Source organism: Sphaeramia orbicularis, chromosome 12 (assembly GCF_902148855.1).
Source record: "Sphaeramia orbicularis chromosome 12, fSphaOr1.1, whole genome shotgun sequence".
NCBI lineage: Eukaryota > Metazoa > Chordata > Actinopteri > Kurtiformes > Apogonidae > Sphaeramia > Sphaeramia orbicularis.
Window position 1 is genome coordinate 40,789,451 of NC_043968.1, and position 27,340 is coordinate 40,816,790.

General features: G+C 39.0%; 1 protein-coding gene across 7 annotated transcripts; it reads left to right on the forward strand.

The window, feature by feature from the left end:
* The first annotated feature begins 44 nt into the window (after positions 1–44).
* On the forward strand, positions 45–27,236 carry mybpc1 (myosin binding protein C1). Of its 7 annotated transcripts, XM_030150710.1 has the most exons (34): positions 45–302; positions 4,945–4,971; positions 6,609–6,680; positions 8,659–8,706; positions 9,869–9,910; positions 10,453–10,494; positions 11,191–11,301; positions 11,507–11,655; positions 11,744–11,861; positions 11,956–12,007; positions 12,653–12,709; positions 13,084–13,092; positions 14,545–14,711; positions 14,855–14,987; positions 16,132–16,140; positions 16,468–16,592; positions 16,749–16,854; positions 17,219–17,385; positions 17,513–17,678; positions 17,758–17,864; positions 17,945–18,081; positions 18,349–18,508; positions 18,604–18,708; positions 18,793–18,981; positions 19,564–19,698; positions 20,212–20,379; positions 20,507–20,595; positions 20,679–20,874; positions 21,031–21,170; positions 21,256–21,415; positions 22,961–23,097; positions 23,422–23,608; positions 24,362–24,400; positions 26,691–27,236. In XM_030150710.1, the coding sequence occupies exons 1-33, from the start codon at positions 281–283 to the stop codon at positions 24,379–24,381; spliced, it is 3,552 nt and encodes a 1,183-aa protein (XP_030006570.1). In that variant the 5' UTR covers positions 45–280; the 3' UTR covers positions 24,382–24,400; positions 26,691–27,236. The 7 variants fall into 7 exon arrangements, with proteins under 7 accessions (XP_030006570.1, XP_030006564.1, XP_030006566.1 ...); XM_030150704.1 differs by lacking the exon at positions 24,362–24,400; XM_030150706.1 differs by lacking the exon at positions 24,362–24,400 and having other exon boundaries at positions 12,656–12,709.
* The last annotated feature ends 104 nt before the right edge of the window (positions 27,237–27,340 follow it).

The window sequence follows — 27,340 nt, forward strand, 5'->3', positions numbered from 1 at the left end:
ATATAAGGCCTGAAAGCCTGTCCCTTTTGATCTGTCACCGTTCCTCCTCTCCTCCCCCACTGAGACCTCCAAACTGTATCCCTGCGCCCACTTTGTCTCCCATCACTCTGGTCCAAGGGGTCCCAGAGGTTTTTCCTCCAATTGTCTCACTGTCATCTCTTTCCCTCCTGGACTGAGGGATCCCACCTTTTACCTGACCTTCCACAGAGTCACACTGCTCTGAAGGTACCTACCTGCACTTTTTTGACTCTTCAACCTATTTCTTGGGACACGGCTCAAGATGCCAGAGCCCACAAAGAAAGGTAGGAGAGTCGTGAGTGAGAATGGGTTTAACATTGCCTGTTGTCACAGCAACTGACTAAAATAATTAAAATCTCAAATAAATTAAACAAAATTTAGAGAAACTTAGTTTTCCTTTTTCATACTTGGCTTTTGTTTCTACTTTTAGTATTTTTATTTCATGGTTGCCTGTTTACTGTTCTCAATTTGGAGTGCAGTGTGAGAATTACATGCTGCAAAGAGTTCCATCACTTTATGGCAACCCTGTCAGTTTGTCTAGGGGGACTCTGAAAGTGACTTTGACAGTGGTATTGTATTACTGATGCCTGCTTGCACATTTATGCCATCAGGGACAATATATTTGAGTTTATGAGCAGATACTATTGTTACTGGGGGTTTGCATACCAGATTCTTAAAGGTGAGCCTGCTGAAGAAAGACAATAATGAAGAGAAGTGGAGGAATGTTGATGAGTGGTGTGGCTTGGTGCTGGGACTGAACTGGACGCATGCAGATGCCTCTAAAGAATGATGATGCAATTTGGATAAACTGATTGAGAGTTGTGTCATTTGAGGGTAAATAATGAAGCTTATTCTGAAGGTGTTTACCTTCCTGATTCCTAATGATCAGGACATTTGCACACAAATGAAAACTTCAAGTCAGTACTCACCCATGCACAGGATCTTAACATATCCCCTCACAATCCTTCCTCCACAACTTAATGTCACTCATCTGTACCATCATGTCCATCAACATTCCAGTTTAATCCGCTCTTGTCTGTCATTACGTTATGGTATTACTGCCACGCTGCCATTAGCTCAGCTCTTTGGGGGTCTCCAGACAATGCCGACATGCCCATGTACAGGAAATGGAACATTTTGTTTGGATCTTGGAAACCTTCCTGATGACTTGCTAACTTGTTATCCTCTGGAGAACCATTGACCTGTCTTTAGCAGATACTGACACATCATCTATGATTTACATGCAGACTCTAACTGGCTCTGTGTACAGTGTATTTGTTTTGTACCTGCAGCCCTAGCCGACCGATGGATTTGGAAGAGCTTTTAATATTGCATTATGGCAGCAATACATATGAACACCTTCACATTCCTATTTCCATTTATTGGGGATCATCTGTAGAAATAAAACTTGGAACAGAAGTATTGTGTTAAAGTAAGGTGAACCTCAGTACCAGCTTGGCACAGCAGATTGTGCATGTCACATTTGTCCTCAAAGTGTTCATCCACTGCCATAAACATCCCTGATCCCCTCAGAGACAATGCAGTGGGGATATAGAAGCAGCAGATTCCATCCTGCTACAAACACTACCCATAAATAGCTGATAGCCCAGAGTAGCAGATAAATGAGAGTAGAAAAGTATTGTTCTTTAAATGAGTCTGAACAGCTGAAGAGGAGGAGGCTGCTGTTGTTTTAGACACCCCACTCTCAAGCCTTTAAAAAGTCTGAACGAGAGATGACGGACTGACTCAGTCACCCACAGATCTCTTGGGGCCGGGATTCTTGTCCCTGGAATAGTTCAGAATGAGTGCACTTTTAATCCCCATCCCTTGTTCCCTGCCATCTCCCTCCATCACCACCCACCCCGCCTGCTCACACTGAAAACAGACATCTCACTGCTCGCTGTGGATCATTCGGAGGTCATACGCCTACCAGTCACACACTGACCCCCGTGTCCAGGGGCCGTATCGTACTATTCTCACTATAGGTGCCTTTACATTACGCTCATGTCTTCGCCCCATGATATTTACCATTACATCACTCTTCCTGGGCTCTGTCCTGTGACAGTTTAGCATTGTGTTTCTGAATACCACCTCATAAAACATTCCCATAGTAGAATACAGTGGGGACACTTGTCACCACCTAATTGCCACCAAGTACAGGTGTCATCTACTTTCAGCTACTTCAAGCCACAAAGACGTTCCTTTCCATTTGTCTAATTAAAATGACTAAAAACCAAAAAATGACAATCATCTAGTTCATGCCAAACAAAAAAATTGCAGCAAAGCCAAACACAGAACCATTAACGGAGGCTCATCTTTAATAAAGGTCTATATTAGGAAAAATGAAGCTGCCGGCAGTTTGGCTCTTGTCAGAGCCTGTGTGAGCCCTTCTGTCTGCACGCCAGCAGGGGCAACAGCTGAAAATACCTGCAACCCTGTCAGCTGCATTGGGAGACCTCAGAGGTAAAACAAAACCTTTCTCCGCTCTCATTATCTCAATGATGATGAGACAGAGAGCGAGTGAATCTCCTTCTTGGGCACATGATGTGACCCTGCAAGATTGTGGCCCGGTGGCCAGTGACACATTGATTTGGAGTGAGGTGGGAGTCTGTCTAATTTTGACATGGAATGTTCAAAGGCAATGATTGCAAATGGGGGGATATCAGGGGCTAAGAAATAACAGAAAATAGATGTTTCCAAAAATGCATTTTTATCTGCATTTTGAAGAAGCATTTGCATTTCCATCATGCAGTGGTTGATGGAAACAACAAAATAAAAAAAAAAAGTAAAAACATTTTTCCTCATATAAGTTTTACAATAACTGGTAATTTTCTTTTTATGAATAAAACTTAATACTTACTACACTTAATATAAGATGAAAAGACCCTTTATGAATAAACCCTCATAGAGGGAATATTTAACTCAGCAAGACTTAGCCATTTCTACATCATCTTCATACATATTCACACATTTGTGTTGACTTTCAGTGATCTTGACTAATATGACTTCTTCAAAATCACTTCCTGACTTAAAGATACAGAATGTAACATTTCTAAAGAAACTTACATGGAATGCTGGAAGATCCATTTTATTTTCACTGTGTCAGTGTTATCACACCCTTAAAAATCACCACCATCTCTTACTGTCTCAGTTCCTACATTCATGATAAAAGCCTGTATTGATTTCTATGCAGAAGACTTGAGCTGATCTATCAACACATATCCATAGGGTTACATTTATACTCATGCCTGTGATGTTCAGGGCCTTTCTGCTGCTCCTCTACAGCAGAAACATTGTATGACAGTAATTCTTATTAACTTAGAGACAGAAATAGCTAACTTCAAAAGCAAACTTCCAATACAAACTTCAGGCAAACTCAAAACAATATTACAAATGTTACATGTGTACCTTTAATGTAAAGTACTTTAAATGTTATCAATATATGGACACTTTATCATCATTTAAAGCTGGATTTATACTTGATATAATGTTGGTAAAGCTGTGAATACCTTCACCTTTGGTTTTGATCAATGCCTCATTGCAGTACAGTCAGTACAGTATTAGAGAGGTTATGTGACTGAAATACAGTATGTTTCCCATAGTAATAGAAAGTGTCTTACCTTGTGTCATTTCTGTGATTGTGCCATGATAATGTTTATGTTTTCTCCTTCAATGTAATAAAAATTTACAATGAACAGGAATCCATCAGCTTTACATGAAGTCTATGAAAACACTCAATATAAGGACCACTACACTGATATCTGCTCAAAATGATGAATTATTAAATGCCACAGCCTTTTTTATAATACTAAATTAAAATGAACTGATGTTTGCAGTAAAGATATCTTTGCAAGATGCAGTCACTAAAGGTAGTTACAATGCACACACAGACACAGGAACATAATATACATTTATTTTGCTAAGGCATTTATTGAATTATTTAAGCTATTATGTTGAGAAAGTACAGAGGTAAGTCACATGATCAAATATGACATTAGACAATGTCATAATATATTTTACCCAGGGGTCATTACTGCTTATTTGTAATCAGTCAAACATACCTAAGAAATGAGTCATCTGAGTGAATAATATTTCATATTGCATTTATTGTTAGTAAAGGGGTTAGCATTTTGATCTGATGTATGTTTTTTGAGTCTTGTATTTCATTTGATCATCAGAGTCTCTTTCAACTGTGGGGAAATGTGTTACCAAAATTGAGACAAATATTAAATCTTTCGTCAACTTTGTAATTAAACGTATCTTCATTTTCTACTATGTCCATGTGACATGGAAACCAAATAATAAGTTTTTATGTAACTGCATCATTCTCCATCCAGATACTGTAGACTTTGCTGTGACCATTAAGCACAAAGTAAATCCTCTTTAACTGACCTGGTAAATTTTAAAACATTCAGGCTTTTGAAACTAAACTATAACATAAAAAATAGAAGAACATGCTGCTCCAGATGTTGCTTGACAGCTTGACACCCCCATTTGTTGTAGACAGCCAGTCTGTGCTCCACTGACCCATTAATAACAAAAGAGGTTAATTTTTATCCTCATTATTGTGTGCTAAAGGTGACTTTGATCTGCTGAGTCCCTGCATTAAGTCCTAGTACAGGTTTTGAATGTTGTGTCCAAATATGTGTCTCTTGGTGCCCTGCGCCATTAGTCACATAAGTCTAGACAAGGCAAAAGGCAAACAAATGGTGTGTCATGTTGGCCTCCATCGTAATCAGTTAAGACTACACGGTGTCAAAGCATGAGTGGCTAGTCATCCAACACTAACATAATAGAGCTTTGGAGAGAATAGATATAAATAAAAAGGGTCCACATACACAAAATACAAACAAACTTTGGAGTAACTTTTGAAGGTACAGTAAGTTTGGACATTATGACTGATTCAAATGTTTGTTTGTTTTTCAGATGAGATGCCAAATGGCCAGCCAGAAGGTGAGTGGGTAGTGATAGAAGTCTAATCTCACCTGTCATCTCAGAGTGCAGAGGATTATAGTGTCACTGTACACTGTGGGAGCAAGAGAAAGCATACAATCATAGATAGATTGCTTAAAATTATCCTTACAAAGTTAGGGACACACACGTCAAACACCAACGCTTCTTTGCACAAAGATGCATAGACAGGACCAAACTGATCAGGACATGTAACATGACAACCACAGACCTGAACTTGGCGCGAATGTATAAACACAGCCGCATATGAGTGTAAATGTGGAGCCAATAGTCGACAGTATGGACGTGCTGCTGTGCTCCAGAGGGATATGCAGCGACAGCCAAGCTGTCAGCATCTCTGACATTCCTCTCACTAGCCAGCTGATCCCTGTCTGTTGATTCAGCTGACACCCCTGATGTCCCCTGTGAGCAAGGTGCTGGCATGCTATTGGTTTTTTGCCAGTGCTGGGATTTGACCTTGGAGCTGCAGCATCTTGAGACTGTAACACTGATGAGGGTAGAGCTGAGTTTTAAGGTGCTCTATACCAAAAAATGTCCCTGTAAAACACAGAATTTGTTAAAACAAAATAAAAAAAATTATCTGGAAAAGACTAAATAGTGGAATATTTCATATAGTTATGTTAGCGTCTTTCCATGCAGTACACAATGTACATATTTGCACAGTGTGTGAACTGTGACTGAGTAGTGTTATCTGAAATGAACCATGGCCATTGTGTACTTCCTGAAAAGGGTGGAGAATTAACTGAGTGTTGCCTGTTAAATCTTCATAGATTTGTTAACTCACAAACTTATTTAACTTTTAATTTTACTTGTTTGTGCACGTCCTGTTTCTTGTGAGGTGGAAATCCCAACATTATCTCAGTTGCTGACATGTTATATTAACAGCTGAAGTTAAGGATAATTACATGCTGCAGCTACTATTTTCACTAATTTGGCCTGCACAGTTTTAGACACAGTGAGTGCCAAAGCATCAGTCCTGTATAGAGATATCTTGGGAGTTACGTTGACAGATATAAAAAAATAAAGAGCTCCTCTTTCTCATTAATTTGTCACTCATGTTGCAGCAAAGTGCAGTCCTTCTTGGCAGCATAATTAGCACACACTAAAAGAGCTAATACGATGACCAACACCATCTGACAATGCATTAAAGTTCCGGTGAGTGTTGTGGTAGTCCTATCGTCAGGTAAATCCTATGCAAAAGCATTTCCATTTTAACCACCACAACAACATGGAGGCAGTAAAAACAAAAACGAAAATTTCAAGTCTCATTACAGTCAATAAATGCGCCTTCAATGGTACATGTCCAATTCTGATATGTTGATGGAATGTTTTTATACATTTCATACATACTGTAACTAGGAAAATATCCATGTTATCTCTGTATGTGCTGTATGTATGTTGTGTAAAAAGTGAGAAAATAATTTGCTGTCGTAAAACGTGTGTGCCTACAGACATGCAGGTGGGTGGATGCAGCTGGATGTATTAGTGCAAGTTTGCTTGTTTTTGTGTCTGGTTTGGTGTTTGTGTGTGAGACTGAGTGAGAGGGACTGTAGATGCTGAAGCTTTGTGCTTATTAAAAGCAGCTGTTCCATCCACCACTATATTTGTCACATGCTCAGAAACCATTGCCCCAGAAAGTAACGGTGCCCCGCCCCTACCTGAGATTTCTCTGGAGGTTTCCCCCCCCCCAGGTGGGTAATGCTTATGCCCCTGTTCCTCACGCCCCCTTTATTGTCTTTCGAATGTTGCATTCTTTTGCACATCACACTCACATCACGTGTTTGTTTGGTGTTTACAGTCACAAATTTTCTTTTAATCCACTCTGAGTATCTTGCAATTGCACTTCTTGTGGATTCTTGTGGATTCTTGTGGACTGCACAACATACAGTACGATCGCACAAAGAGTTGAAAAGTTAGCTTTAAGCAAGGCACCCCATTGACAGTGCACATCTGCCTGCACTGCTCTTCCTGTATTTGATGCTGTACTTGATGCTTGGTGCTGTCACTAACATAGGCTGTCTGCCCATTAATGTAACTGCATGACAAACTGAATCATCACATAGGAGGTTTTGAGAGATTGAAGAGGAAAGGTTTTCTTGGCACCTTCTCTTGAAGCCATCCTCTCTTAGTCAGGTTGTTCCATACCTGTACCATGTGAGCCAGTGAAACCCTCCCTCCTTGATCACTGTATATTTAATGACCAGATAGACCCACTGGTGTATTTGATCTCAATATGAAACATTTATATAATTTTGCTAGACTGGATTGATTGATTTACCTTTGCTTACTCAAGTATTCTGAGTTGTTAAACTCAAGGCTATCTGGTCATTGACTGTTCACCTCATTTAAGCAAGCATTGTTTTGCAACACTGCCAGTATTCGTGCTCCATGCTTGCTGCTTCAGCCTGGCGCTTTGTCTGCTGTACAGAGGCGGTAGCAGAGGGGAAAGAGCCAGTAGAGACTGATGAGAGGAAGCCAGAGCCTACAGAGTCTGAGCCATTAGCTGTAGCTAAGGAGCCAAGCCCAACAGAGAATGGCTCTAACCAGCCACAGTCTGGTGGGATTGGGGTGAAAGAGCAAGCAGAGTCTACTAACTCTGCAGTAAAGGAAGAGAGTCCCTGCTCTCCCCCACCACCTGGTAAGTATTCCAACTAAATATCAATCAGTCTCTTGTCTCCCATAGTGAATTTGCATGCCTTCCCCTCTAGGAAAACCATAAAAAAGCTGCTGCAACAAAATCTGAAAGTCTCTCTGGTTATGCATCTCACTCCATAACTTTTTTAATCTCATATTGTCTGTGTTTCCTGTATGGATTACCTTTACAGACTCACCCTCACTTCCTCAAGCCATGTGTTGAAATATCATTTGTGTAAACATTGTTCCAACGTGGCTTTAACTGAACAGAGGCATCAGCAAAGTAATATCACCTAGAAGATCTAATGAATTTATGATGGAGTGGTGAAAGTAAAATGAAAAAAAAAAAAACTAACAGAAACTAATGAATCCAAAGACTAATAGATGAAGTAGGCTAATGATAACATCCTGAAATGCTACAATGATGGTGATAATATTTATCTGAAAGGTGGGTAGTCAAACTCTTCTTAATAGACGACAGGTTGTGTTGACAGATAGTTTGGTGTTCTCAGCTGAATCTGAGTGATTGAACGGATGTTTTTCTTTGACTAAAAACAGAAAGTACATGCAGCTCCACTGAGGAACCTGAGATTCTAAGTTACACAAAATCTTAAGCCTCTGCTGGCTCGTTAATGGGCTTTTTTTGCATATATGTGACAGCTGCTGCTTTAAGGCCGATTTTTTATGATTCGCCTCCTCTCACTAGTTTGTGTGAGAGCGTGTGTTCACATGCAGTGCTAGACAGCTTGTGCTTCTGTTCCTGTAGCTTGAAAGGCTTGTGACAACAAGAATCAAGCACTGATGTTATTCACATCCACATTGTGCAGGCACAGTCAGGGTCTTATAGCTCACAGCCATTTGTATGAGCTTTGGGCTGACATTTTGGATTCAGCCTTTCCAAGAGCTGCATGTCATTTTCCATTCAAGGTCTTGTCTCGCATGTCTGATTGATGGCCTTGTTGGCCTGACAGTCTTCTGTCTTGTTGACCTGGACTTGATAGGTGGGTCTATTTGTCAATGAAACCTTTATTACAGATGATGATGCTCCTGCAGCCACTAGCCCATCCCCAACACCCCCAGCAGGTTGGTACCCATGAGAAACCCTTACTATTTCCTTATTTTTATTTCTTATTAGTCTCTTCTCTGGTTTTGAGGATGGTTACCAACATGCCCAAGAACTTTCACCTTACGTCAGGCCCACATCAACTCCCAGCAGAAATAAAAACTAAAACTGAAGAGAAATTACAAAGTACTGGTATGTTTGGGCAGGTTCAGTGTGGCAACATCATTTGGTTGGTTCTGTAGGTACAGGTGACGTAGCATTGCAAAAAATATATTCATTTATCCACAGTAGTTTGTGCAAAATGAACATTTCACCATCACATGTTCTGTAATGTGTTAACTGTTTTGGTTCTGTAAAAGAATAGGCTTTGACCTTCTAATGGGATACTGTACATTATTAGGTACGTAAGTGTAAAATAAGACACTCTGATGTATGTCTACATTCTGACATACATTTATTGGTTGTGTGTTTTTTCAAAAAATCCTGCACTCACACCAACCTTTACTTAACCTGTCTAAAATAAAGGTATGGATGTGATGATGATTTTACATGTATATTGCTGATACAAAATAAATATATGAGGGTTTATTTTGTAAAGGCAAATGCATACACAAATTCACATTATAAGTTAATAAATCTGTCATTAAATTTCAGCTTTGTCCGGGACAGTTTTATGCTGGTGAAAAGAATGTGGGTTCATTTATGCACTATTTTTTGTTTGTTTTTTTATTTCAATATATAATTCAACAATAAACATTTATGAGATTCTACTGCTAAAATTAAACTGAATTCAAATGAAATTAGGCAAGTAAATCCTCATCTTTTTAAATAAAGTACTTTTAAATGAATCAGCCATTTGTATGGATTATCTATATAGGTTTGTCTTTTTTGGGGGGTGGGGGGGCTATTTTGCCCATTCTTTAAGGTACCAAACAACACAACTAGCAATTTATGCTCCATTTTATGGAAGACAAGTGTTTTAATAAGTGGTCAGAAAATATCCACAGTTGCTTCCCTAGTCTTAGGAGAGGATTCATCACAGAGCGATCAGGTGGATCAAACAGTCCCAAGCACACACCCATTTATCTCACTGGTGTAAATGCAATAAGTTAATCATGTAACTTTCTGAAGCAGTTGGGTTTGTCCTGATTAATTTCAATGATAATTCTGCTTTTTTTACAGAAGACGGCAATTCACTCAAGAAACTGTCAGTTGAGCTGCCTAGTAAGATCCCTCTGCTAAATCTTAGCACTGTTTCTGTACCTCTGACCAAACTGGTAGCCGTAGTCTAAATCACAATGACCCACCATCTGAATGCAGGAAACATGTGGGATACATGTTTTTTTTCTACTTTTGTGGGTGTGTTTGGGTGTTTTTTAAGACTATAGGAAAATGAAGATGTTTCCATTTTAATTTCTAATATATTAACATACACCCAATAATATTTTTCTTCTTTTATTTTTATTTTTTGGCTGTACCATTACTTTTTCATTTTCTAATACATACATTACAATCAATTATTTTTGGAATTCTGATCACCGTGCAGCAAGGCTACGATTTTTTTTTTTTTCCTTTTATCACCAATCACTATTCAAAAGATACAGGCTGCAGAGATATTTTACATTGGCTGTGATTCAGAATTCTCCAGTTCATTGCTTGCCAACCTCTAATTACTTGTTGCCGTAACCCTTAATGAGTGTGCTTGCCTCAGTGGACTTTACAGTACTATTTCTTACAATATGCTGTAAATTTCTCTCTTTGTTTAGATGATAGCGTCCCTGTGCCAGCCATGGGGAGAAAAGACTCAGGTAATGAAGTGGTAGTCAATAAAGACTTTTATGTTTACTTTTTTTCCTTCACTTAAACAAGACTTTGGTACATAATCAAGAAAATCCGAACCCCTTTTCTAACTGGTCAGAGGAAAACACCCACTTGTCCCCTAGACCATGTCCACTTGTGTCCATCCATGTCTTCTGGCTGCATGCAGATTGCTGCTGAGTTCTTGAAAAGTTGTGTCTTTGTCCTTACAGTTTTGTAAAGTCTTTATGCAGGCAAGAGTGCCTAATGATATCTAGATAATAACTCTAAGGAAATATTCATCAACATTTAGACATCTTGAACCACAGAGAAGATGGACAGTTGGGAAATGAAGACTTAAGGAACATATTTTATTTTCACCATAAGTTGTGAAAAGAATTTTTTTGTGGCCTCTGACGGCAATAAAATATCCTCCGGTATGTGTTTCATACTGCCTGCCATGCTTTCCATGTTGCAAAGAGCTTAAATTTTCCTGCTGTATGAGGTGTGAATGTTAAAAGTGAGAACATGTGTCAGATTGTCTGTCCTTCTGTCTGTCAATTACTTCTCCTCTGGTAAGACTGAAACTTTCAGATGAAAAGTGAAAGGTGGGTGTATGAATTTCCTTAATTTTTTTTTTTTCTTGGACACCAACAGTCAATCAGGTCTATTTCAAGTGTTTGTGTGTATTTCTCTGAATTGACCAGTGTGGTCTCTGGGAGAGGGTCAGCCCCCAGAGGACCTGGACAAGCCTATCGACACCCCACCACTGTCCACCCTACTCATAGAGAAACCCCAGAGTGGCACGGTTGCTTTGGGTGAGTCACAACATGACAAGGAACAGCTAAAAGAGGATGTGGGGATGGTTAAAGTCTGTACGTTCTTTCATCTGATACCATTGGTGTACCAGTAATTATCTGTGTTGCTGATTCTTACTCCAGTTTCTGAAAACCAATTTGGGAGTGATCTATGATATGTACAGCTTTTCCTCTGTGGTCATGTAGTATCAATGTGTGTCTGAAGGTGGAGACATCACCTTTGTTGCCAAAGTGGAGGCTAAAGATCTTCTCCGTAAACCCACTATCAAGTGGTTTAAAGGAAAATGGATGGATCTGGCCAGCAAGACAGGGAAGCACTTACAGCTGAAAGAGACCTTTGACCGATTCACAAAGGTACAGCCATACAGCCACCCTTTAGTATAGGGTTACTGTTATGTTTTATGTTGTATGTATACTAATTCCTATATCTAACCTTTGACAGATCCACACATTTGAGATGCACATCATCAAGGCCAAAGAGAACTATGCAGGAAATTACAGATGTGAGGTGACCTACAAGGACAAATTTGACAGCTGTTCCTTTGACTTGGAAGTTAAAGGTTTGCCAAAGTGCAGTAAAATCATTTTAGCATTCATTTAGTAAAAAAAATGATATTTCTATCAATAATTATATTTGTTCTTGGTTTCTTGCAGAAACAGAACAGGGTTCCCAAAATATTGATATTCGATCGGCTTTCAAAAGAAGGTAACAAAAGAAGTGTAATGCAGCTACAGGAGGTGTTTCATCAACAGAAAGCCTTATTTCTTTCTCTTCAACAAGACATACATGTGTAGTATTTTTAGAATTCAATTTATGAATATTGCTAAAAAAAAAAAAAAAAAAAACAGATGCTCTTCCCTAAGGCAGAAAAAATATATTTATTTCAAATAATATGACTGTATGACATTAAAGTGTGACAAAATGGATGCAATAATGTGATTAACCTTTTTGAGAGGTAATTACAAATCACTCAGCCAACTCAATGTGTTTATGTAATTAAAGGCCAACTCTTGCTTTTCAAATTTCCCCCCAAACAATGTGTCTGAAAGCAATGCAAAGCAGCCCAGTTTCATTCCATTATCACAATGTTGCTGCTCCATAATGTTGTTTCAACATTGCAGAAACATTGTGGCAATATTAACTGGAAGTGCTCTTGATGAGTCTTGCACAAATCACCACAAGAGATGAAAAACATGGTTTGTGTAAGCTCCAACTGTGTGTTAGCTGTGAGCTAATGCACTGATTGGCATCAGAGCTTTTGCCTTGTGTTGTATTTTTAGCATTGTTTTCTAGTGCCTGTAACTGCCTCTGAAATCTAAATCTTCATTAATCTCTCCTTGTTAACAACAGCAGTGAAGGACAAGAAGATGCAGGGGAGCTTGACTTTAGTGGTCTCCTTAAACATAGGTGAGAATCACAGCCCAGTTCTGAGTGGATTTTGTACTTTTCAGTATTTTAAGCTCTTTTTTACCCATTGTTCTTTTGTCGTTCTTTCAAATAATTTGTAAATCACGTACATTGTACAGCAACCACCTTTCATCCACTGTCTTCTGTTATCACATGGTGAATTTTGAGAAATGCAACACATTAGGCTACCAAATAAGTTGCAAGTAAATGCTACTACTGTGGTGACTCAAACTAAACACCATACCATGCTTTTTTGAGGTGATTCAGTGCAAGGTTTAGGTGTGAGTACAGATAAATGTAGGCAGTGACACTGTTCACCAACAAAATTATACATTTATTTTGGGCTTGTCTCTTCTTCTCCCCTACATATTCAGAAATCAAAGGTTAGTAGAGTGAAAACCATAGGTATTAAAACGATTAGACCTTACTGCGGGTGAGTACTGTAATCCTGTAGAGTCCCCAGCATGACATGTAGCTCTAGCATCTGGACACGCAAGAGTGTTGGCCTACTGTAGTACGGTAACACTTCATTTGAAGGCAGCATTCCTGACTGCTCTGTCAGCAATCAGTAATGATGGAAATGGGCCTTGTATCATGAATTCTATGGCTGACTGCTCTTCATCAAATCATGAAGTGAATAGTCACCTTTATGATGCAAAGAGCACTGTTTTGAATCATTAATGATGTGCTAGTGGGCCACGGAGAAATGATGCTGAAAATAGTGTTATCGCTACGTTGTCATTTTATTTCAACTTAGAAATATAAGGCAATACTATTCACTATGTTTATTTCAGCCGTCTTGATAATTGCCTGAAAATAAACAGACAAGAAACACAAACACAGAATTACAATAATGTTTTATGCTATTCACCATCAACCTTTCAGACATTTGGGAAAATGTCTCTGAAAGAAAGGGCTGACTGAATGTTCTCTTAACTAATGGATACACTCATGTCAGGACAATGTGTTTATTAACTTGAATCTCACATTTCTAACATATCCTATAGACAACTTCATCATCTAACACTATCAGGACATCTCTGAAGTGATCACTCAAACCAACAAAGAACAAAGGGATGGGCTCGTTTATAGAACACTATGAACTTTTTGCTGCAGGTTTTCTCTAAATCCCTGCATGCCACATTCTATTACACATAAGCAACTAGTTTTACAGTGTGTTGGATGACACCACATTTGGTCCTACAACAGAAAAACCTGTGTCTGTTCCTGTGTGCACACATAAAACCCTTATTTCATCTTCCAGACTAAAGTCTCATAAACACTAAAAGATCCAAATCCAAATTTCTTCTTTAATTCAGCTCACCTGTGCTATCTCCCCTTCATGGCAGACGCACGCTGTAACCCATGGCTTATGGCTGGGCTGTGAATGTTGCTTCACAGCAAAAAAACATTGTGATCCAGATTAGTGTCCCCATGGGTCTATTTTGAGCACTCCAGCTGGACAGACACATAAATGGAATATGGGGCAGTAATTAACCCACCTCAACTTATCAAAAAACTAGAAAACACATGTTTGTGTTTGGTGTTAATAATGCTTCAGCCTTGTGAAGGTTAACATTTGACTCAGCGTACAAGTAGACAGCTCTCATGCCCATCTCTTTGTGTGACATGTCCTGAGGAACCTGCTAGAGAACAGGTAAAAAAAATGCAATATTCAAGTAATCAGTTAATGCACATATCAGGGACTCTTTTGCCCATACCTACACCTTTATGCCCACTATTGTAGAGTTAATGAGTTGTTCCTCAGGACACGTTGCAAACCCCGGTCTGGGACCACTACCCTGATACTCTTTGATCATATCCGGCACCAATAGGGAGCCTAAACAGCAGGACGACACCCCAGAGGTGGACGTCTGGGAGATCTTGAAGAATGCCCGACCAGATGAGTATGAGAAGATTGCATTTATGTATGGTATCACTGATCTGAGGGGTCTGCTGAGGAGGATGAAGAAGATTCCCAAAGAGGAGAAGAAAAGCGAAGGTAAACTGCAGAGTTATGTTACAAACACTGAAAAGGTGAACACCATTAATGTCATGCTACCACCACCCTCAAGTACAATGCTGATCGTGAAATGAACTGAGTGTTAATGAGTTTTTTCTTGTATAATAATGTCTGTTTTTAAGCATTTGCAAAGAAACTGGAACCAGCATATCAAGTGGATAAGGGAGGAAAGATCCGCTTGGTGGTCGATTTGGCCGACCCCACAGTTGACCTGAAGTGGTACAAGAACGGACAGGAAATCAGGCCCACTCCCAAGTATGTGACTAGATTTCATTAATATTTCAATGCATCTTTTATGTTTTCTCCCCATCAACATAGCACAAATGAATGAACATTTTACAATAAAATGTTTCATTTGTGGTAAAGCTGTTCTTTACCAGTCTTCTGGTACTATGTGTTTCATTTTGTCTCCTCTTTAAAGCTCAATGGTTCACATGTAATTCAGTCTCTGTCCATTCAGGCATGGACTACTGATTCATAATGTGACACATATCCTCAAAAATGGCCCCTATCTTGTCTACTACACTGTGAACCATTGCTAGCTGATGAAGTGAATAAATAACGACCCATGGACTCTAATGTGGCTCTAATAAGTTACTAGGCAGCTTCACACATGATAGGAATATATTAAATAGCTCTAGAGCTGCATTTGGGTGTATGTAGTGTATGAAGTCAGTTGCTGGTTTAATTGCTATTAACTGTATATGTCCTCTGAACAGGAAAAAGGTGGTACCTCCTTCACAGGTCTTTAACCAAGTGTGGCTTTGTTACAGTTTTAGTGCTAGGCTACAGGGCAAATGGTGACGTAGTTTCCTTGAAACTGTAACCTAAACATGTTCTTAGTGTTGTTTCTAAATCTGCAAGGTATATAAGAAGATAAACAATAGTTTTGAATGTTGTGCCACCTTTTGAATCTATAAAATCTCTTAAGTAAATAATGTAATTAGCCTCCATTAGAAGGGAAGTACTGTAATAATAACAATACTATACAAAATTCAGCAATACAAAAATGTGGAGCTGTAAAATGCAAAACACATAATTACAGACCTTTAGACTTTTCTTATTCTTATATAAACAATGCTTAAATTAGCTTAGCACTCTGTTCAAAGCCATGTAAAGTTAAAGCCATCTGGGAGGTTATCACAGTTTTCTGGTTTTGTGCTCATTTTCTCTAGGGATCAATGCTCAGAAGAAGTAAACACTGTCCATTTCTCTCTTTTGAGCCTCTTTTTTGTTGTAACACTTTTGTTGACTACATAGTGTACCCCTCTAGGCATGATGTCTCTCTGTCTTTGCCTGTCTGTCTGTAATATCATGGTGCTCCTTCCTGTCTGCCATAATCACTTCCTGTTGACCCCCTGTGACTCGGCCCTATTCTGGCTCCACTGCTGACTCTAAGTCAAAGGAAGTAAGTCCATCCATCCAGCTGGTTTTCCCTTCTCCATGCACAAACTTTTTGATGTGACCTTTTCCCTTTGTCTGGTCTGACCTTTGGGTTTGTGCAGTCCAACCTAATGTATGTTGCATTTAATTAATGATGTTGGAATTTTGCATTTCATAAGCAGGCCTATATTTTGATTTAAGAATAATGTTTAGTATCTGGAACTAAAGTTAATATTTTGGAATAATATCCATTATATCTGAGGATTGCACTATTTCACTTCGCACCGGTAATTGTTTAAAGCTTTGGTTTCAGTTTGTGACTAGTGATGTGATGAGTTGATTTCTTCTGTAGGTATATTTTTGAGCATAAGGGCACACAGAGGATTATGGTCATCAACAACTGCACCATGAATGATGATGCAGCCTACTCTGTGGCTGCAGGAGATGAAAAATGCACTACAGAGCTTTTTGTAAAAGGTATCTTGAAGAACCATTAATCTATTGCATAATTACCCTAGTATGATAATAACCAGTTCAATGCTGCAGATCTGTTTCAATGTTTATCATCCTCCACACTTCATTAAGACACTAAAAGAGTTCATAAGAAATTGTCCACTCTGTTTTAACTTTTAGAGCTGCCAGTGAAGATTGTTAAAGGTATTGAGCCAGTGAAGACGACAGTAAATGAGAGGATTGAGCTGGAGTGTGAGGTGTCAGAGGAGGGCGCTCAAGTCAAATGGTGAGATTATATGCACTGACACCACAAAATTAAACTGTGAACTCAATAGATTATAAATTATTGTACATTGTGTACAATGAAATTAAGAAATGCCACATTTTTTGGAAACAGATAATTACTAATTAATATCTACAAGTAAGAATACAGTACAATTTAAATAATAATTTAATAATAATTTATCTGTCACTTAAGGGTATCAATTCTTATTATTAAATTTCTCTGATCAATCAACAACCTCTTTTAAAAACACTAAACTCTGTTAGGACTAAATCATATACAGTAGATATTTCAGGAGAAAAAAATATGTCTGTTTGTATCATTTCTATGACTCTGACTGTGAAGTTAATTTTAACATTGTGACCAGGATGAAGAACGGAGTTGAGGTTCCCACAGGAGTTCGCTCTAGGTATCGAGTAAAGTGCGAGGGAACCAAACACTTCTTGGTGATCGATGATGCCTCCAGAGAGGACTCTGGGACATACTCCATCATGGCCACTGGAGGCACATCTGAGGCTCATGTGCAGGTTGACTGTAAGTCAGCCTTTTCCTAATTTATTATCTGCCTTAATTCAAAGGAATTAGTACAAATGTTTAGGTTTATTTGTTTTTTTGTTTCTTAGTGTCTTAATTTTTATTTTTTCTCTTCTCTATTAATCAGTGAAACCTCTGAAGATCTACCAGGACCTGCAGAACATGACTGTGATGCTGGGTCAGCCCATTAAGATGCACTGTGAGATTTACCCTGGCAATGTCCCAGGACGTTGGTACAGGAATGGACAGCTAATCCAACCCAATGATCACATCAATATCATTCACAGAAATAAGTATGTTCCCTTTTGTGATATCGTATTTGATCAAAACTAATTTCTGCTGCTAAAAAAACATGTTTTGTATTTTCCTCAGGGTCCACCGACTTGAAATTGAGACCAGTTCCCTTCATGATGCAGGAGATTACACTTTTGTACCAGAGGGCTATTCTCAAAGCCTCTCTGCAAAAATTCATATAATTGGTACTTGAGATATATTTCATTATACTTGAAAATTTACTATTTTAAGCCCATGCTGAGAGAAGATGCTCTATTTTCTGCAGATCCTCCAAGGGTGCATTTAGACAGCTTGAACTTTCCCGACAACACTGTGATAATTGTGGCAGGAAACAAACTGCGTTTGGAGATCCCCATCAGTGGTGAACCAGCACCCAGGGTGGTGTGGATGAAGGGAGAAAGGGTACGTCTTTGTGGTAGTCTGCAACTACATGGACTTAAGCTGTTGACCTTTTAGCTATGGATGAACAAAATAATTACCAAAACCAAGTCTTTAGTTTATTTGTTTGTTGGTCTATGTGGAAGACTACCACACCAATTTTCAAGAAATGTGGTGGAAGAGTGTTTGCTTTCTCTATCATTATGTGAAGAGCATTTAAGAATTACAGCAGATGCATGCAATCTTAGGCTGTCCTTCTACAGTTCTTTTCTTTTATATTTCTTATCTCAGGTCATTCTTGAGTCTGGCCATCGTGTCCGAGCTGAGACTTATGGGGACCAGACCAGCCTGACGATTGATATCACAGAGCGTGAAGATTCAGGGAACTACAAGATAGTTCTGCAGAATGAGGCTGGTGAAGCCACTGCCAGTGTCAAAATCAAAGTTGTGGGTAAGATCAGTTTTGTCATAATACTCCAATTATTACCATGTGAGACGGTATATATGTTGTAAATGTCTCTTAACATGCCGTGGTTGTATCTGCAGACATCCCTGACCCTCCAGATGCTCCCTTGGTCCCTGTGGTAGGTGGTGATTGGTGTTCTATGACATGGGAAGCCCCAAAATACGATGGAGGTTCACCAATTTTAGGTAAACATTGCCTTTTACCTCATGATACGTGTGCAGTGTGCACATGTGCAGAAATTAATAAATTTCCTAAACTTCCACTTGAAGGGTACTTCATTGAGAGAAAAAAGAAACAGAGCTCCAGGTGGATGAGGCTTAACTTTGACCTGATCAAGGAAACATCTTTTGAACCCAAGAAGATGATTGAAGGGGTGCCTTATGAAGTACGAGTCTTTGCAGTCAACGCCATAGGTGTGTCCAAGCCCAGTGATCCATCCAAAGCCTTTATTCCCCTGGGTGAGTAAATGTCTCCTTGAATCCACTTAGCAGTCTAAACACCAGTCTTTGAGCTGTTACTACTAATAACCTCTCCGGGAAAGTATTGTGACCTTACATAAAGCTGTTTATCTAACAACCATTTCATAATAATGTACAAATTTTCCAAGAGTGGGCCTGTGATGGGCCAAGGCATGTGTGATCTGCCCTTGGAGCCCCGGCAACGCAGCTGTTCATCCCTGTAGCCCACCATCCCAAGCATTCTGACAGTGACCTCCACTGGACACGCAGGAGCTTTAGAGGATATTAAATATGTCTTTATAATGGCTGCCAAATCATCTGTGGATTAGAGGTTTAGGAGATCAGGTCTGTAAGAGGGTTCAATAGGAGTTAAATATGATTCAGAACACAGGAATAGACAGCAAGAGCGGGAACTAATGAGATCTGACAGGGAGATTGATACCAGCATACCAGCAAGAGAGAGCAGCGCCTTGCTCACGTGTTCATGACTCATCAGAGCAGCTTGATGTTTTCCTAGTAGTTAGAAACAATCGTAGCCATGCCCTTATGTGCTCTAAATCTTCCTTCTCCATTTTTACTCAGCTGTGACCAGTGAACCCACCATGCTGGTTGTGGATGATGTTACCGACACCACAGTGACAGTAAAATGGCGTCCTCCTGAAACCATTGGAGCTGCTGGTCTGGATGGGTACTTAGTGGAGTACTGCATCGAAGGAAGTGAGAATCTTAATCTTCTAATGATGCCTACAGATTGGGAATTTTCCCTCTATCAATTGGATTGTATTTGCACTATAAGAAAGTTTCCAGTTTCCAAGAGGTAGTAACAAAATTCAGACAATCATTCTTATTATCTGACTGCTGCTTCAACACACATTTGCAGACCAACTGGTCAGTAAATATCTCAAATGATGTAAGGTATACTGGCCAATACATCTATGCCATCACATTCCAGAAAACACACATATACACAAAATACCAGACTGGTGAGTAAATGTAAAGGTCATAGTCAGTAGCATGGATATGGCAATGTTTTATTTGTTGCTTTTGAGCAGACCCATGTCACTTTACAAGATTTGTATCATCAGTGGCTGATATGCAGTAAATCACTGACAGTGTGAAGAGGCCTTAAATTGTTTGTACATCTAAGTCATAATTCAAAGCAGAATTAGGACCAGAGGCAGATAATACACAAATGAATCACCCTTTGTCTAACTTTTGTTTCCCCTAAAGCTGATGACTGGGTCGTATCCAACAAGGAGTTGACAGAGAAGACCAAGTACACAATCACTGGGCTCACCCCAGGGTCTAAAATCCTAGTTCGGGTCAAAGCCATCAATGCAGCTGGAGCTAGTGCTCCACGAACCCTTCAGCACTCTATCCTTGTCAAAGAGGTTGTTGGTAAGTTCTGCACAGTTTTAAATGTACCGTCTGTGCTGATTTTTAGAAAAAAAAATGATGATACTAATTTACAGGTATCTATAATAATCCCAGTACCTAATCTCCATCTGCTATATCTACTCTGCAGAACCTCCCAAGATCCGTGTACCTCGACACCTGAAACAGACATATACTCGCAGAGTTGGAGAGGCAGTTAATCTTGTGGTGCCATTTTTGGTAATATGATTTCCTCCGCAGTTTATGTCCACAGCGGACAGCTCTGTGCAAGAAACTCATACCGCTCTCTGTAATTTCTGCAGGGAAAACCCAGGCCAAAGGTCACTTGGCTGAAGGAGGGCAAGCCCATCGAGCCATCCCATGTTAGCATCCGTAACACAGACTGTGATAGTATCATCTTCATCCGTAAAGCAGAACGCAGCCACTCTGGAAAGTATGAGATGACAGTACAGGTTGAAAACCATGTGGATACTGCAATCATCGACATACAAATAGTTGGTGAGGAAAATCATGCTCTTAGAAATTCTGTTCATTAGTATTTTCTCAAGCCAATCACTCAAATTACAAAGTGAAAATGACTTTTAATAACACTTTAAGGTATTTGCTTGACATTTTATGAATGTTTAAACTTACAATCTTTTCACTGATTGGTAGACCTACCTGAACCTCCCCAGTGTGTCACCATTGAAGATGTATGGGGAGGAAATGTAGCCCTGGTATGGACACCCCCAAAAGACAATGGCAATGCACCAATAACAGGCTACACCATTCAAAAAGCAGACAAGAAGACAATGGTAGGAAATTAATTTCAGCATCTCTGCTAAATATAAACTGTAAATGAATTATATGCATTATTTACTCAAATCACATGATTTATAGGAGTGGTACACATGCATTGAGCACTACCATCGCACTTGCATCACGATCACCGAGCTGGTGGTTGGGAATGAGTACTTCTTCAGGATCTTCTCAGAGAACATGTGCGGCCTAAGTGAAACTGCCACTCAAACTAAAAAAAGTGCCCTCATCGTGAAAGAAGGTAACGTTGACTGAGGTGTTTGGAAGTGAACATTTCTAAGGGTGTATGGAGTGGTGGAAGATAGGACAATTGCCTGTTAAAATATTTAAGTGGGAGTGGCCCCTTGTCAAGGTTAAAGGGATATTTTGGAATGAATTGTGGTTGAATGAGGTACTTGTCTGCTGTTGGTCTATTGCCTCCATTAGATCATGGCCCACACAGCCCATTTGGAGGAGCACATATGAGTAACCAGATAAGTGTTCCACTGCTGTACTTTATATTTAGAACATTTTCTCTGTTTAATCTGACTCACAGTTGGTCTGTGGTGTAAGCATGGAGGCATGTATGTGTAGGAAAACATAAATTCTGAATCTGAGAAGATGTAGTACTGATTAGAGAGAGCAGTTTTGGCATCACAGTAGCTCACCTGGTTGAGTGTATACTATATACTGCATCAGGTGGTCCACCCAGCCCAGAACTTAACCCCCTGCCTCACCTGTATATCTTCACTATTACATTAGGCAGATGGAAAATAAATTCTTCTGGATACTTCCATGGGACATCTATATATTTATTTTAATATTACTATATAATATCAAGCAATAGATATCCCAAGAACCAGTTTAAAAGAATGTCACAAAATTTGGAACAAACCATACATTTGGACTCAAAGGGTGAAGAGATAAAATTTTATGATGTGAGTTCACTAAAGACATTTCTGCTAGTAATTAAGAGACCTTTAGGAATAGATTATAAGATGTGGTTCTTGTCTGACAGCAAGTAAAGGTAATGGAATTAATGAATTAAATAAATAAAATACATGTAAACTGACAAAATTTTTCTTATTATTTTTGTCCTTTTTTGAATTTGCTAAAATACTTCTTGTGTGATCTCAACCATTATTTTGGTTATGTGCTGGGTTTTCATGTTACTCTATTTTTTCCTCCTGTTTCTGTGCTGGTTGCAGTCTACTAGAGGTAATACACTGACTATAGATATGTACCTAATGCCCTCCCACTTCAGAGAATCCAAACTATCCCTTTTTGAGGGCTGACCATTAATCCCCCTGTTTTTTGGGGGGGAGGTTTGCATCTCATTTACTTTGTATCTACCTGTATTTTTACTGTTTTTGTTTTTTGTTTTTTTTTTGGAAGGGGGGGAGCCCAATGCCTGCATGAATACCTCTATGCCCCTTAGGAATTATAAACGTAATATTACAGTCCATAGTTTTGATGAGGGGAAAATGCTTCCATGATATCACATGGAAGTAGTTTTCATCATTCTATTTTGTCAAAATATTTATATCTGTTTTTTCAGGATGTTTTTGCATTTTTTTCAACAGCTGTTTTTGAAGGAGCTGTCAGTAATGTTTTTCACTCTAAAGTGAGTCTTCCTCACTTTAAAACGTAATATGACTGACAGGCCCTTAAACGATGGTGTCAGAGTCTCAGCTGATGATGAATGAAAACCCATTGTCTTTCCCTCATCACATAGGGAATTCCCCACATGATACCGCTCAGCGCCAGTATCATGCACAACCCCATTCCTTTACCCTTACCCCCACAGGCATGCAGGTCAAGACACCAGAATACAGCGATCATGACTTCAAGGAGGCGCCAAAATTCACGCAGCCACTGATCAACACTTTTGCCATCGCTGGTTATAATACTACTCTCAACTGTAGTGTCCGTGCTAACCCAAGGGTAGGTAGTTTGTGAATGTATGGAGAGTCCAGTGTACTCAGGTAAATATACAATCAAACACTTATTTTACTTTTAGTCCTTTGTGAATGTAAAGGAATACTCCAGTTTGTTAAAATATAATTATAATTTTTGTAATGCTGGCAACAGTGGTACTGTACACACAAAAATAATTGCTGGGATTTACGAATGTAATGAAATAGCCACAAACAAATGTAGCATGTGCTTTTTCAGGTTCTTTAAAACAATTTGTTCCCATAAAACTAAAGAATACTATCAGATCATGGATTATTATTATGCTGCTGATGTCTGTGTGTTGGACTTTAGCCTAAAGTGATCTGGATGAAGAATAAGATCACCATCTTAGATGACCCACGCTACCGCATGTTCAGCAACCAAGGAGTATGCACTCTAGAGATCAGGAAGCCAAGCCCCTATGATGGCGGCCTATACACTTGCAAGGCCATAAATGACCTGGGAGAGGCCCAAGTGGACTGCAAGCTGGAGGTCAAAGGTCAGTGTGAACCAGGGAGTGAGTTCTCTGTGCCTTCCTTTGCAGATGTCCCTATCTGAGTCTGGTTCCCCAAAGCTATCCTCGAATTGTTTTTTTGTTTGTTTGTTTGTTTGTTGTTTTTTTACTGGTACTTGCATTTTTTAAGAATCTCCTCCTCTCAAGCAAGTCTGTGGAAAATTAACTATCAAAATTGTAATCAAATATATATGGGTATATTTACATTACCATGAAGAGACAAAGGCAAGTTTGGGAAACCAGCTCCAGTGGGGTACTATCGTGCTTGAACTGTGTGTTACAGTACACCAAAGGGCTTGCCGTGTAGGCAGTGGACATGTAAGTACCTGGGCCCCATCTTCAATATAAATATAATTAATATGATATAATGACAGAATAATCATCCGTCCATGTGTGTGCAGTGCACATAATATTTGGTGAAACTTCTTCATGACTACAACAGGGTAATCCCCATTTTCTCTCTATCCAGCCCAGTCCATCCAGTCATCTTGTTCATCATGACAACACACCACATCCGCACACAGTCTGTTACACCTCCATACATAACATATAGAGCTGTTTGTGTGTGGTGATATTTTAATGGCTCCATCTGAAGTTATTCTCCACAGATTCCAGTGTGTCCACACAGTTAACTCCTCATATAAAAGAGTTCAGTAATAACTCAGCGGTATTCCCTGTGAACACATATAACTCCATGTAAACATTTTGTTAACCCCTCTTCTTTTCTCTCTCCCCCAGTCCAAACTCAAGAATTGTGAATGTATGTTCTCATATAAGGTAAGCTTTCATATGGTTTTGGCATATGAAGCTTATGTCATTCATTATGCATCTTTCAGTCAGACTGTAACTGCGCTTTCCTCAGCTGCTGGTGGCATTTCTTCACAATGTGGTCTAAAAGAAAACAATACAGAGAATACGAGAAATTAGGCACTAATAAGACAAAACATGCATGACAGCTTTGGCCAAATTATTCAACAGATCCTCAGCCATATTTTAGATATTTTAATTAATTACCATACTGTAGCTGTTGGTGTGAAATGGTGTGATATCAAAGACTACCTCTCATGTATTTTGTGCCACATGTAAGGTGAGTAAACTGTTTTGTATACTTTTCATATGTAGTGTTAAGAATGTTCTATGTGTAGCAGGAGGGAGCACAGCTCCTTTTGTAGCCTTTTGCTTGTTGTGGATGACTAAAAGACATTTTTATTAATCTGGCTTTTTGCAAAGATCTTGGACATGGCATTGCAGTTCAGAGAAATCAGCAGAATCTTTGCTCCTAGCTCTACAAGCCTGAGCAGATATAATCAGTGTCACAGTTCCATATTACACTTGTATGAATGCAGTGTGTTCTCACAGGAAAAATGACAATGTAGTACAAAAATAACATAATGATAATTATTAGTATAATTAAATCATTGCAGTCCCCCATAGGTGTCATTATCACTTGGTACATGTCCCCAGTACTTTTTGAAACAGCCAATTCTGCCCACATCACTTTTGAAACTCTCTCTTTGAGGAAGATCCATCAGCACAATAAGAAATACACAATGCAGTGTAAATACAGATAAAATTAAAGCACAGTCTAAAATTAAAAGTAACACACAGAAAAAATCCCTCCTAGTCTATTGAGTCTAAAATGAAATAAAAACATGCATGTCTGTCATTTTAACAAAACCTTGACAGTTTCTTCTTGTCAAGGTTTTCCATTATCTTTTCATGAACATGACAAACAGTCATGATGTTCAGTCAGGTTTGTGACACTGAAGGTCATCAGTTCACAGCAGAGCTGTAGCTATCTGACATTGTTGCCAATAAAAATCAAGGCTTATTTACTGGGACCTCATCCTTATCCCCCATTACACTGCCTAAATTCGCATATTCTATCATATAAAAAGCATTCTCAGCTTTATGTCCTCAGCCCTTTTCAATATAAAGTTCAACCCCTAAAGTCATGATTTGAGTTTTTTTTTTGTTTGTTTGTTTGTTTGTTTTTTTGGACTAAGATGACCACACAATGTTTTTCACTTGAAAATGTCAAGATAATGGATGAATGGTGGTCAAACAACTTTGAGGACACAACCCATGCATGAAGTGTAAAGTCTTTGAAAAACCCATTCAGTTTTTATCATTGTAAATTATTCTAATTTTTTTAGTGTTCCAAGTGTTCACATGGGCTTAAGGATGAACTAGTGGGAGTTGGCTCTTGTCAGTAGAATATGGCGATCCAAGGTTAAAGGTCAAAGTTTGCCTCAAAAGATTTTTCAGCCACAGCTTAAAGATGCATACAGCAATTCTAAAACTGTAAGTTGAGCTAAATACATCGATTACTTTTATATCAAAATCTGAAATGTATAGGCCAATTATGTGTGATGACACTGTGACTTTGACCTTTGGCCTCTAAAATCTATATGTGTCAAATAAGTTTATCAAGTCATTGATTGACATTACATTTTAAATCTAATGATAACTGCTAACCTGGTAAATATCTGTGTTGATGCAAATGATAAACTTAAAGAAATAAGGAGCTCCTTTTTTTTTTTAGAATCTTTTTAATGAAAATGTCAAAGGTCACAATGTCATAGTATTGAGTAAAAACACTTTTCTGTCCATTATTCAACATCAAACCCCATTGTAAAGTATTAAATGACTTTTTCACCTCAAATTATTCACCAAAATCATAGATGTCAATATCCATCAAATCTTCCAGTCATTCAAAGACTTCACTACATACAGTCCAGAGTCTGGAGAGACATGGTGTAAAATAGAATTTTACTTATTTGTGGAGGCATCAACTTGTAAACATTTGAACACTGTATATGGCAAAATTAGTGCATTAATTCAAAAACAGACACACAATATACAAGTAATATGGAATTAAAACACATGACCCCATAAACTCTGTGTATATGGGGTTTTGAACTCCTGGCCTCTCTTCTTTGCACTCTGTTTGTTTTGCTGGATTGGCCTGTTGCTCCTCATCTGTCCTCTCTTCCCATTCTTCCCTCTCCACATGTGCGTTTGTCTTCCCAGGCTTCATGACAGTGTTTCTCTTCTTGTTCCCCAGGAGGATTCACCTTCTACGAGCTGATGCAACGCGGAGTACCCCTACACTTGATTGACAAATACATGAATGAATCAAAGCTTGTTGAGCAAGAGAAGTAACATCATAGTGCAATAAGACACTTTAGGTTTGCAGATGTCTGCCGCCACTAGTGATCTTCTCTCACCTGATGAGGTCAGCGGCCTGAGGATGGATGGAGGGATGGCAAGACGAGTGGAAAGCATGTGTGGTGGAGGGTGTGCCGGGTCTGTGGTGTGGCATGCTGTGTGCAGATTTGGAGCTAGTTACCATAGGGAAAAGCCAGTTCATCTTCTTTGTCACCCTCTTGTGTTTGAAACAGTCTGTGTCAGCTCAGATGCATGTTGGCAGTGTTTTGGCTCTAGCTTTGATAAGCAGTGTGTACAAAAATATACAAAACACATATAGCACAAACTGTAACACACTTTCACAGCTGTATTGATTTTTGCTACGAGTACTTGCTGAAGGTGATGATTTCTGATGTGAAAGCAGGACAAAGGAAATGTACGTATAAATAAAAGTCTGGAATCTGTATGGTGTTTTAGAGCTTCTGTATGGCAAGTTCAACTGACCTGAGCAACGTTGGAAAAATGAATGTGCTGACTTTAATAATTTGCATTTATTTAATTTTTTTT

Coding starts and splice junctions, on each gene's coding strand:
- mybpc1 (XM_030150704.1), top strand. CDS start 281: ATGCCAGAGCCCACAAAGAAAG. Junction 17,865..17,944: donor TGCAAAAATTCATATAATTG/GTACTTGAGATA, acceptor TATTTTCTGCAG/ATCCTCCAAGGGTGCATTTA. Junction 20,875..21,030: donor CATCGACATACAAATAGTTG/GTGAGGAAAATC, acceptor ACTGATTGGTAG/ACCTACCTGAACCTCCCCAG.